This window comes from Hylobates moloch, unplaced genomic scaffold, assembly GCF_009828535.3.
Source record: "Hylobates moloch isolate HMO894 unplaced genomic scaffold, HMol_V3 SCAFFOLD_9, whole genome shotgun sequence".
NCBI lineage: Eukaryota > Metazoa > Chordata > Mammalia > Primates > Hylobatidae > Hylobates > Hylobates moloch.
The window spans coordinates 28827247-28840232 of NW_026652284.1; the positions used below are offsets into that span (position 1 = coordinate 28827247).

The 12986-nt window shown below is 35.3% G+C and overlaps 1 protein-coding gene across 4 annotated transcripts in view; it reads left to right on the forward strand.

Moving 5' to 3' along the window:
• Positions 1-721: 721 nt before the first annotated feature.
• The window catches only part of EYA1 (EYA transcriptional coactivator and phosphatase 1), a 329028-nt gene continuing 316763 nt past the window's right edge, over positions 722-12986 (forward strand). For 2 of the 4 annotated variants that reach the window (XM_058444185.1, XM_058444188.1), the window contains exon 1: positions 730-871. Coding sequence is in view for 1 of the 4 variants with exons in the window: in XM_058444189.1 (XP_058300172.1) it covers positions 859-871 (13 nt within the window). In the remaining 3 variants the exon portion in view is untranslated. Of the gene's footprint in view, positions 872-1561; positions 1616-12986 lie in introns of those variants that run through there. The other 2 variants (XM_058444189.1, XM_058444186.1) reach the window with 2 other exon arrangements.

Sequence of the window (12986 nt, forward strand, 5' to 3'; positions counted from 1 at the left end):
TATGATTCAACTGGTATCCTTATTGTATTGGATAACTGAAGTTAATAAAGTCTTTGCATCACAAAATAAATGTGTGGTGGTCACCAAGGGATGGGCAGGAAGACCAATCATCAAAGTCAAGCATCCGTGTGAACTCAAGTACTCAGTTCCATAGTTCCAGCATTGCATTTCGACCCTAGTGTGATACATTTCTGTATTTCTAAATCCTGCTTCTCTTTTTTTCCCCAATCTTCTTCATCCCTCAGCCAATGAATCTTGTTGTAGAACCCATAGTATATCTTTATGTTGGCTCTAATGTGATAATGATTCTTTGATGTCCACATTTCTGTGCATCCATAATTTTATTTATGTATAGTAGCATATACAATATTCCTATGATTAATTTTAAAAAATGCCTAGAGTAGTGATAAATACTTCTACATTTTGTATCGCATTCCCAGGATGTGTTTGTGGTGATTTTAAAATATGTTCACAAATTCTTTGATACTCCTCCCTTTAAGAGATGGAGCCTGGTAAGGGGCCCTTTGGATGAACCCTCTCCTTGAGTGTGGTCTGGACTTAGTGACTCAATTCTAATAGGGAGAAAAAAATAGCAGAAGTGACAGTGGCCACTGTGGACACTAGGTCACAAAGGCCCCTATGGCTTTCTCCCTGCTCTCTGTTGGATCACTCACTCTGGGGGAAGCCAGCTGCTATGTTACAAGGACACTCAGGCATCCCTGTGGTGGGGCACATGTGGCCAGGGACTGAAGCCTTCCACAACAGCCATGGGAGTGAGCCATCTTACAAGCAGGTCATGCAGTCCCAGTTAAGCCTTCAGATGACTGCAGCCCCAGCAGACAGCCAAGATATGTTCTCATGAGACCCTCAGGTAGTACCACCCAGCTAAACTGTTCCCAGATTTCTGCCCCTCAAAAATTGTGTGAGATAATAAATCTGTTACACAGTGATAGATAACTAATACAGGGATCCTATCAATCTATTTTTCCATTAAAATTGATAATCAGTATTTTGGAAGAGAAGTGAAGCTTGATCATGAATATAATTAATTATATTAAGTAGTATATATACAATGTATAACTAATTATATAAATATATGTAATTATATAGGTAGAATTAATATGACTCTTCTTTCTCCTGTTTTATGCAGAATCTATCACTGGGTGTTTTTGTAGACTGGGTACATTCAGATGTCAATTTATTTATCTTTATCTGCTCCTCTGAAACAGAATCTTAATTCTTCACACAATAAGTGCTTTGAACTGCTAATTAGCATATATTTTATTCTAGCTTGTATTGTTCACCCAAACTTAAAAGCCTGTTTGCCTTCTAGGCCATGAGCTGTTTGAGGGCAGAGAATATGCAAAAGAAACAACCACTCTCCCTCTGTGACTCAGTCCTTTCAATATTTTGCACATTGATGTGCAAAATGTTTTGGTTGAATGAGTGAATAAGTACAATTGCCTAGAGCCAAGATTTTGTAAACAGAAAAAGATCTTCAGGCCTGCTAGTGTGGCAGCTTTAGCCCCCCACTTGTCTCCAGGGAATCAAGCACCTTTGGAAACAGGCCAGGATCAAGCTCAGAGGTTTTTTTGCTCTGCCAGGTTTCATGAAGGTAAGAGGTACCCTAAAAACAAACACCACGGCTATTAAACATCATTAACTGGAACTCCATTAATTGAAAATTTTTGATAATTTGAGGACGAGGTTAATTTTTTAAATGTTCCTTTATAAAAATTGGATTATAAAGAAATTAATAATATAGATTAATTTAGCTTATGTACAAGAATACATGAAATTAGGTGGGCAAAATATGTTAACAATCGCATATGAAAAATTTCATGTCTTTTGTGCAAATAAATTCTATTCATTGAAGAAATTTTTCTAAGGTACTCCGCTAGATTAAATTAGATCAATTAATGTTTATATTTCAAAGGAATTCATGAAATTTCCTTAAGTGGTCTCCCAAATTCAAATGACATAAATTACACTCACATTCTCATATATTTTTTTAAATTTTGATTTCTTGCAACTCTGTGACTTTGTACTCCCATCTTGTATCAATAAAACAGTAACTGAACTTGCATTCTTACCACGTTAATTCAGTGCATACCTGTGAGGGTAGAGGAGGGAGCGTGGGTTTGTCAGGCGACGGAACGCTTGCGTTGGAGCCCCGACTCAGCTGCTGCCCAAGTGTGTGCAAACCTCTGATCATCTCTGAGCCCCCATCTTCATCTCTAAAATGAGGATAGTATGTCAGTACTGGGTATCTCAGAATGATTGTGAGGATCAAAAGACAATCATGATGCCTTTAGTAAGCAATGTAGTAACATACAAACTCTACATGTTTATCAAGAGCATATCTCAAAAGGCAACAAATGTGTGTGTTTTCTTCCAGGCAGTATTCCTAAACAAAAACAATACTTCCTGTGTCCTCCTTAACATTTTTGCCTTCCTTCTATAAGTAAAAAGGGAAAAGAAACCTTTTTAAAAAATTACTGGTTTTATTTAATTTTTTTTTTTCATTTTGAAATCTGCTGTCCATAGTACAAAGGGATGCCAGAGATCATTGTATTGGGCTGTACAAATATTGCAATGGATGACATTCATTCACCCATTCTTGTCATTGCTTAATTCAGGTATAAACTAAAATTCCATTCAGGGATTCCAGAATTCATGGTAATTTATTTTGATGTTTAGAAATACTCGCATTTTTTATTATATCAAAAACATTTGGCAGTGTATATAGTATGTGATGATTTCTTTCTTTAATGAGGCTGTTGTATTTCTTTCAAAGTATAGCTATCACAGGGATGTTTTTCAAGAATAAAATTTTATGCTTTGCATATTCAGGTATTAACTTTAATACTGGTCATATTTTACAAGCCTAAAAATGAATACTGGGTTTGGGATTGATTATTTAATATAACATTTCTAATTTCTATTTTAAAAACTAGGTTTTTCTGTCATAAGGAAAAATGACAAAGTACACATTTTACTTTATTCATTCTCAGTGCTCACATTGGTGATTTTTAGTGATGTGTTCATCTAAGTTTTTGTGAAACATTAATACAATACCATGATTACCTAGCCTCATCTGGTAAACTGGGAGGGTTAACTTTAAAAATGAGTTCAAAAATATTTTGTGTGTGAAATTATGTATCTGAAAAATGTTTCTATTTGGTTAGTTATGCCTGCATTGACCACTTGTATTCTCAAAAGAGGAAGCTGTTGGTGATTAAAGGGAACTCAAATAACTTATAAATTTCATTTATAAAGTTGGCTTTTATTAAAGTTCATTTGTTAAAAAGTTTACATTACACATTAGAATTAGCTGTTTGCTCAGCTTCCAAATTACTTGGGGAAAGAAGTATACCCACTATTTAGTATGGACTAACAAAATCAGATCTGTACTTTAACTTCATCAATTTCATTTTATTTTATCTAGCCTTAAAAAAAATGATTGTCTTTCTGTTTGCCCGAGGATAATTTTCTAATATATGGTACCTCAAAATTGATATACATCTTTCTTACTCATTTGGAATTTAAACTGTGAGCCAGGCTGCCATCTTAAAACGAAATGGTAGCCAATAAAAATTTTCAAATAAACACATGATCTATTTATGACACTGAATGGGGACTATAATTCACAGAACCATTAGTAATGGCAGCAAGAGAAATAACAGGGCTAATTCACACAAGTGTGCAATGAGATTCTATGGTGAACTTCTCATTACTTTGGGCATTAGAGTCCTTTGAAAGTTACATTAACTTTTTGGGACAAAGGTGATTGATTTGCTGTAATTGTAACTGAGGTTAGCGGCTTTCACCTTCACTGCCAATAAGAGCTGAATAGATTTTTGGCCGGGCGCGGTAGGTCACGCCTGTAATCCCAGCACTTTGGGAGGCCGAGGCGAGTGGATCACGAGGTCAGGAGATGGAGACCATCCTAGCTAACACGGTGAAACCCCGTCTCTACTAAAAATACAAAAAATTAGCTGGGCGTGGTGGCAGGTGCCTGTAGTCCCAGCTACTCGGGAGGCTGAGGCAGGAGAATGGCGTGAACCCGGGAGGCGGAGCTTGCAGTGAGCCGAGATCGTGCCACTGCACTCCAGCCTGGGTGACAGAGCCAAACTCCGTAAAAAAAAAAAAAAAAAAAACTGAATGCATTTTTATATTACTTTGGAAGACCAGGCCCGAAATTCTTGTAATGTTCTCACCCACCTTAAAACATGAGAAAAGATAGTAAATACTAAAGGCACTTGTAAAGGTAGAAAAACAATTTTATAATCCTATAATGAAAAGTTTTAACAAGTGTATTTTGCTACAAAATGAAAATATAATAGAATTGCATATTAACTTGTTCCAAGAGTCCTTTCAAGTTGTTGCCAAAAAATTTGCTTGAGGTCAGGTGCAGTGGCCCACGCCTGTAATCCCAGCCATTTGGGAAGCTAAGGTGGGAGGATTGCTTGAACCCAGAAGTTCAAGGCCAGCCTGGGCAACATAGTGAGACCACTCTCTACAAAAAATAAAAACATTAGCCAGGTGTGATGGCATGGACCTGGGGTCTCAGCTACTTGGGAGGCTGAGGTGGGAGGAGCGCCTGAGCCCTGGAGGTCAAGGCTGCAGTAAGCTGTGATCACACCACTGCACTCCAGCCTGGGTGACAGAGAGATTCTGTCTCAAAAAAAAAAAAAGTTTGTATTGATAGCAGAATTTTCCATACATCATATGTTTTTAAGTCATTAAACCACTAACAGTCCTTAAGCACTACAAGTTACAAAAAGAGATTAAATCAGCTGATTTTCTTGGGAGATACTAGTTCTATTTCTTTGGAGATGTCCAGTGCCTATTACTACAGAAAATAAAGAACATGTATTAGGCACTTACTATGTAGCAGAGACCATTCTAAGCACTTTACATATACAGCTTTAGCTCATTATTGCTTGGTGATAATCTATTGGAGACTCCTGCATAGAAAATAATGTGGAACTGGATTACTTCTAAAATCCTTTCCACTGCTGAGATTTAGTGAATTCATGATTTATTTCCTAGTGCTTAATGAAAGAGAGTAAATGGGGCTATAAGGATCAAGGTGGTTTTTCCATATTCAAGGAGGCAAAATGCATAATGCTCTCGGCTGTTCCTTTGGGTTTAGCATATAATTTTAAAGAAACCTTGCTATATTTTTCCAGAAAGTTTCACATAAAGCACATACAGATTATAAATACTTTTGAAATTTCCATGCTAGTTTTCAAGCCCTCTATGAGCCCCATGATGTAGTAAAGTCCCTTAATTCTTCTTAATATTTAGCAAAATGACATATGATCCATGATTAAGCAATAAGCTTTATAAGCTTTAGTTTGTCATAAATTAACTCAAGGAACTTATCCTGTTTCTTTTCTCTTCTCTTTCTTGTATTATCTTTCTAATAGAAGCTCAGATTGATAGTTAAAAATCTGAACTTAAAATGGGCTAACTGATTACTTAGTGACTAAGTAATAAAAACCTTTGAAAACATGTGCAGCCTTGAGAGAAAAGTATAACAGAGTCGTGCTTGTGAAACGCTTGGAAACCATTGACTTCTGGTTTATAAAGCAACTCACTTAACATTTTTTTTTTGCATTTGGGGGAAAAAAGAAGTATGTTTAGATTTTGGTGGTTTAAAAATATATGTTAAGAGACCCTGCTTCACCATTTAAAGTTTTACAGAAGAGAATTCTACAGCGATTTCTCTGGTTAATAGATGCATGCATTTCCATGCATTATACTTTTAGAAATTTCTGTAGTGAATCTACAGATGCATCTTCATTTTGCTTTGAACAGTGTTTTGTTTAACTTCTTTTGTTTTTTTTATATATCAAAATATAACGAAATTTGGAACTACATATGGGAAATGATATATAATTCCCATATGTAGTTCCACATTTTTCAAAACAATTAGACTATGAGTATCTCAGTTAAATTAAAATGAAACTCACAAATATAATGATCTTAGCCTTAATTCCACGTCACTGAAATGTGAGTGGTATTGAGGACAGAATTAAGATATGACTGAAAACATATTCAGCCATTTTTGTAGTTTTGTTCTCAGTATTTGTTGATGCTATTATTATTAATTTACTATATGTATCTACTTCTATTGTTCATTTCCATCTAGTATTAGTCATACTGTGTATATTCTCTTTGATTCAATTCTAAGTAATGCTGGCTTAATTTGAGTTAGAAAAAAATAAAGATTTTTTTTTTAAAAAAGAGGCGACTCAAGTGTAGGATTGGAACAATAGTTAACCTGTTGTGTCCAGTCTTGTGATAAACATTTTTGTTTTAACTATCAAATTTAATTACCTGTTGAGATTCATGGTATTTTGGGAACCGGAATATATTTGCAGCTAACTACAAAGATAATGTAATTGCAATTCCTTATGTAAGTTTTAAAATGACATGTGTTAACTTTTTTTAATTTTTGAGAATACTGCATTTTAGGTTATTTTGCATGCATATATTTTTGAATGTAAAAAAAGTCACAGCTTTAGTCTTTATTTCCGATCTTCATTATCCCAACTGTTTTAAACCCTTAGATAGCATTAGCAAAAGTTGATGAGGAGCTAAATCAGCTCACTCAAGCTGAACTCTGGCCCTGGGGGTGTGAAGGTGGGGAGAGGAAGTGTTCTTCATCTCTTTCTCAGAGGTGTGATTCTGTTTACTTTGGAAAGAAAAGATACAAGTATCTCCTAAAGTGGATTAGATGTGGTAAGACAAGATGATACATTTGCACTATAAACGCTCAAGCGGCTGTGAGAATGCAGTATGTGTGAAACTTCTTACCTTCTTAAAAATCTTGATAGAGTTGTAGTTAAGCTCTTAACAGTCAAAAACAAACTGCCAATGAAGTTTATTTTCTTTTTTGCTGAGTTTTCTGGACCATTGTTCCGCTTGAGGGGCCCTGTTTGTTGGTTTTGGCTCTGGACTTCTCTTCCTTAAGGATAAGCTCTCCTAAGGCACTTGCACAGCGCAGTGCTCAGGGACTGCCTAGCAGTTTCTTCACAGGCCCAGCTAAAGCATAATTCAACTGCATGACTTCCTGCCTCAGTGGAGGGGGGCGGTCAATGAGGGGGTTTGTATCTGTAATGTAAATACATAGTTGATTGTGGAAAAAACTGGGACACTATTGTTTGTTCTCATAAAAGGTTCCTGCTGGAAGTTTTATTTTAAAGTTGGCTTTTAGCCTTTTCTGCTATGACTTGGATACTGATCTGATTTTCTGCTTTCATGCCCTTTATTAAAAATTTAAAATATTTAATTCAACATTAACTGTGCTTACAAGCCACATAGCAGAATAAAATCACATTACAAACATTGTAGTATTAGATTTTATCACCATTTATTTCTTCTAGCCTGTCCAGGGATTTCTTCATGTTCAGTAGAACTAATTTGCAGTCAGACATTGAGGTCTTCTAGAAGGCCAGCAGGCTCCAGAAATTAATTTATCCAAATAACCGATTCCTTCTAGGCCAACCATAGAGGGACACCAAAATGGCCTAAGAAGGCAGAGCCTCCTTTTGAAGTCTGGAATGTTTTGACTGACTTGAAACAGGCGGCTGGAATGAAAGGATAATTTTCAGTGACCCAGGGGATTTTTTTTTTTTTTTTTGCCATTTTCAAATATTAGGTAAAACAAAGAGAAATTGCTTGCTCTGATTTAGAAAGACTTAGTAATCAGGAAGGCAACCAGACTGAGCATAAAGTTCCAAGGTCTATGGCAGAGGCTCATTTACTAAACCTAGATTGCTGGCGAAATCACAATTATTATACCCTTAAAGAAACTTAGAGGGGATAGGTTTTAGTCAACTCTCTATATTTTCATCACTTATACCTGAATTATTTTCTTAGTATTTTAAAAAAGAGAACATGAATTACTTTGATTTATTGCCATCTAAAAAGTTGCTATATTTTAATCTTAATTTTATTAAATGAACAGGAGGTTATAATTTAAAGTAGCTTACTATACTAAATTAGTTTACTAGAAATAGGGTAGATATTTCATATTTGTCTGTTAAAAATGAATAGATTTTAAGTCTATGAGATCTTTAAAGTAAACTGTCACATGAGCAGAAGCGCTGTCTAGGTGTAACAAATGTTTTTTGTTCTTCCAACTCAGAAGAGATCAAAGCCATTTTCAAGAGATTCCTTCCTAACATTCTACGTTAATATTCATTGTCATAGGGGAAAAAGTACTCTGTGTTTTTAGTGAAGAAAATAAATTGGCAGTAGAAATTGGTAACGAAACTGTACAGTACATTAAGATATAAATGGCAAACACTGCCTTTTACACATTTCTTGTGACTTGTAGTGCAACTATGTACTATTATAGTATTATTTAGGAAAAAAGTGTTCAATAATACTTGTAATTTAAAAGTTCTGGATATTAGTAGATACTAGCTGATTTTATGAACTTAGGTTTTTTATTTTACAATTTTATAAAATTATGAAGTAATGTATATACTAACAAGGCCACAAACATGTCAACCCTGTTCCTTGCCATTGTTCATTCGTTTAATTGGTGAAGTATGCACTGAATTAATTTGAACAAAAAGAAATTATAATTTTATTTATTTTGATTTGTTTTCAGATGTTTGCTTGTTTTTGCATTGGGTTGATTCATACTCTACATTCTCATTGCTGAAGTCGTTAAACTTTATTTCTCTAAGTCTCATCTTTAATTTTTATGCCAGTTTTCTGTTTGATTAACTGCCTTTGCAAAGCCTGAGTGCATGGTAGATATAAGAAAAACATCTGAAGGCTGAGTGCTTTCATGGGAGGTAATGGTCACACTATTCCTAGACGTGACGGAGAGAAAATAGCATTGTCGCTTCACCTTTACATCGTCTTCAAGTTTTTGTTTTAGCACACTGAGATTCTGATTTTAAAAATGTCAGCTGTCTAATAAGCTGTGAGAAATAGATGTTGGAAAAGAAGGAAATTGAGAGGTTTAAGTGATGATTTACTGGAGTCAGCAATATTAATCACTTTTGGAGGGAAGGTGAGTCAAGATACCTTTGGCAAGAAGAACTAAGACTCTAAGTAAGTATGTAGTAAAGATTTAAGAAATGTTTGCAATTGAAAATATTGGTTGACAATTAAGAGATAATGGTTTCTTATACTGATAAATTTTATAAAGTAGAATATCCCCTATGATTGTACAATGCATTGAGCCATGAGAAGAAATTAAAATTTCTAATTTGTAATTCTATCCTTTTGAAAAAAATATATTTTGTAGATTTTTATTATATGTAATATGTTAGTAAAGCACAATTTGTATATAAAGTATAGATATGTATGTGCTGAAATTTTTACTGATGAAGAATTTATGATTAAAAAACATTGGGAAACTGCTAGTTTAGACAATAGTTAGCATTTTGTGCTTTATCCTGTATATTTTTCATTAGGAATCAGGGATTGTATATATTAGATCAGGAATTTAAGTAATTAAAATATGAAATTCCATACTTACAATTAATAAATGCATATTGACAATTTAATTTTAGAGATACATATATTAGAGATAGATATATATATATATCTCCAAATTATTTAGAATATACAGTTTTTTATATATATATATACAGTTATATATATATAGTATGTTTCTCTATCTTGTGAACAACATACTCATTGGGGCTTGATCATCTTTTATCTTTAAAAAGTAATATTAGGGCCGGGCGTGGTGGCTCACGCTTGTAATCCCAGCACTTTGGGAGGCCGAGGTGGGCGGATCACGAGGTCAGGAGATCGAGACCACGGTGAAACCCCGTCTCTACTAAAAATACAAAAAATTAGCCGGGCGTGGTGGCGGGCTCCTGTAGTCCCAGCTACTCGGAGAGGCTGAGGCAGGAGAATGGTGTGAACCCGGGAGGCGGAGCTTGCAGTGAGCCGAGATTGCGCCACTGCACTCCAGCCTGGGTGACAGAGCGAGACTCCATCTCAAAAAAAAAAAGTAATATTAGTTCTTTGGTTAAAGTCACTATGATGCAAATGTATTCCCTTTATATACAATAATGAGAAACCCTGGGTACAAGGTAGCTGATCTTTTCTTTGAACCTGTGTTAATGAACCTTATGATAACTATTTTTTCAGTATTCACAGATTTGTCATTTCTTTTGGTTTGAAATTACTATAAATTTGACATCTGGATAAGTTAGACGATCTAGTTGCTTGATAATAAAAGGCTTAGTGAGGGCAGGATGCATTTTTCAAAATATTTTAAAAGATTTTCATGGAAAAGAATTCATCATAATATGTTTAACTGTAAAAGACATAGGATCATAAGTTTAGTTTTGTGCATTTGAATCTGAGGGCTTTTGAAGCAACTCAAGTGATGTTTGTAGAGAGTTGAAAATTTGGATATGGGTTTCTGGAGTGGCCTGGCCTGAAAGTATAGATCTGAGATCATCAGCAAACAGGTAATATTGAAGCCAATATGTGAGGTGACCTAAGAAGGGGTATTAAAGGTGAAAAAGACCAAACAAAAAAAGATTTATGGGGATATTAGAACCAGTGAGAGGAGGAGGGGCCAACTACGAGGACTGAAGAGCAGCTGGAGAAGTAGATGAACCAGAGGGAACAGGACAATTCCAGGTTTCTTCGTAGAATTAAGTTGATTAAGCACTGAAAGTTGTGCAGTGGATAGAACACAAGTAGTTTGAGTTTGACAGTGAAGGGTGGAATCCAGATTACTTGTATTGACAAGTAAGGGAGAAATGAGGTGCTGGAAATACAGAATTGGAATTTAACTACCCTTTCTAGAAGTTTGACTGAGTAGGGAAGGGTTGGCCATAGCTAGGGAGAGACTAAGGACTGAGGGGAGATTTTTAGAGGAGAAGTTGTCCACGCAGGAGTGTGGGAAAGCCCAGTATCCATCCTCTAATCCTAACCTACCTGTAAGGTGGCTCTGTCTCATATGCACCCATCTCTACAGAGAGCACAACATTATAGGCAATGGCCAACACACTAATAAGGCTGTATTTTTGGCAATACTGTGCAAATTTGTATTTGCCTATAATAAATAATCATTTATGTGTTACTGGCTGAGGATCATCTTGAACCATGTCTCAGAGTTCTAAAAGCCATATTTTCTTCATTGGCTGCACAAACACTGTGTGACTTCTCTGCCTGGCAAAAGCCACCTTCTATTGAGAAGTCAAAGGCCAACCATGTGAATTCACCCTGGTAACTCCAACTAGTTGTCCTCTCTCACCTTCCATCCTTCAAGAGCTCTACTGTGGCCCTTAGTAAGTTGATTTACAAGTAGCCATTTACACATTTTTCATCCAATGACTTGTGAATTCTCAGAGGAATACCCTATCCCGTTTCTTAATCACTAGCCTATCACATTGCCTGGTACTCAGTGGCTATTCAATGAAAATTGCTTGAATGAATGAATAAATGAATGAAAGATAAACAGAGTACACGAGAAAAGACAAACTGTATGTATTGGGAGAGGCACCAAAAAACTGTCTTTGTGACTATAGGTGGTTTGTATACGTTACACTCTTCCATGTGTAACTGTCAAAGGCCAACTTGATCTATAGAGAGGGTAATTATTGCAGCAAATTGGGATTATGTTTCCATATCTGTTGATCCTTGTTTATTCAAAGTAGGGATATACTTAGTTTATTACTCCCATCATTTTGAAAAGTATATGTTTGTATAGGTTTTATATTTTCTGTGATATATCAAAATAGAGACATACTTTGTCATATTCATCATTACTTGTCAAGTAATAGAAAATAAATAAGAATTTCAAAAGAAAGTTTGAATTGCAAAAGGTCTTGGGATTATTTAGAATATACAGTTACAGTTTTGATAGGGGCTGTAATGTTCAATGGACTATTGTTGAAAAGTTTTTGCTTTTCATTCTTATTTTCTTTACAACAGTTGCTCCCATGGCATAAGAATCTTTGAAGTGAGAGGAATGCAAATTAGTGTAAAAAAAGACTTGGGATAAGAAATGTTTTACATAGTTTTCTATGTTTCCCATCATTTATTTGAACAATACTAGACTTGGCACTTTTCCATCATGGCAATACCATAGTATGAACTCTATCAGTAGTTAACAGTGTGCTACCACATAATTAATTGGCTTATTTTTTTGATATTGAGATTCAACTTGATTTTGAGCTTGTGGTTAACTGAATGCTTTCACACAGCAGTAACTGGACACTTTATTATATAATAATAAATGAGATTAGTTTCTCTTAGAGTTGGGGTCCAGAAATTGGGAGGCAGAGAACTGGAGAGACTAGAGCATAATTTTGAGATCATATGACTTGGATTCCTATTTGGGCTTTGCCACTGACCAGCTGTGGGAATGCACATCAAGTTACTTATTTGGCCTTCCTCATCTGAAAAATGAGCCAATAGAATTTCATGGGATTGTAAGAAATACATGACACAGTGCTGGACACATGGTAGCTACTCAACTAACACTGGTCTCTTTCTTTCAAGATGATTTTGTTCTGCTTTCTTTTACCATACACTAAAAATGCGTAACTCATTGTCTTACCTTTTCAACCTTGCCACCAGGAAGGAAGATCTGAGATAGGTTTAGTGCTAATTATTAGGAGTTGTCTTATTCCAGATCTTAATACAAATTTTGCTCTACTGTTTGCCTTCTTTACTAAAGTTTTTCAGTTTTCTTAAAAAGACTTAGATATTTCTATAAAAATTGTACATTGAAAAGAAAACTTTAAGTGATACAATAAACTAAAAACTAAAGCAAAGGAAAGCTACCCCAAATTCTACTAATCTGAAATAACCATTGATAGTTGATATGGTTTGGCTGTGTACCCACCCAAATCTCAACTTGAATTGTATCTCTCAGAATTCCCACGTGTTGTGGGAGGGACCCAGGGGGAGATAATTGAATCATGGGGGCCTGTCTTTCCTGTGCTATTCTTGTGATAGAGAATAAGTCTCACGAGATC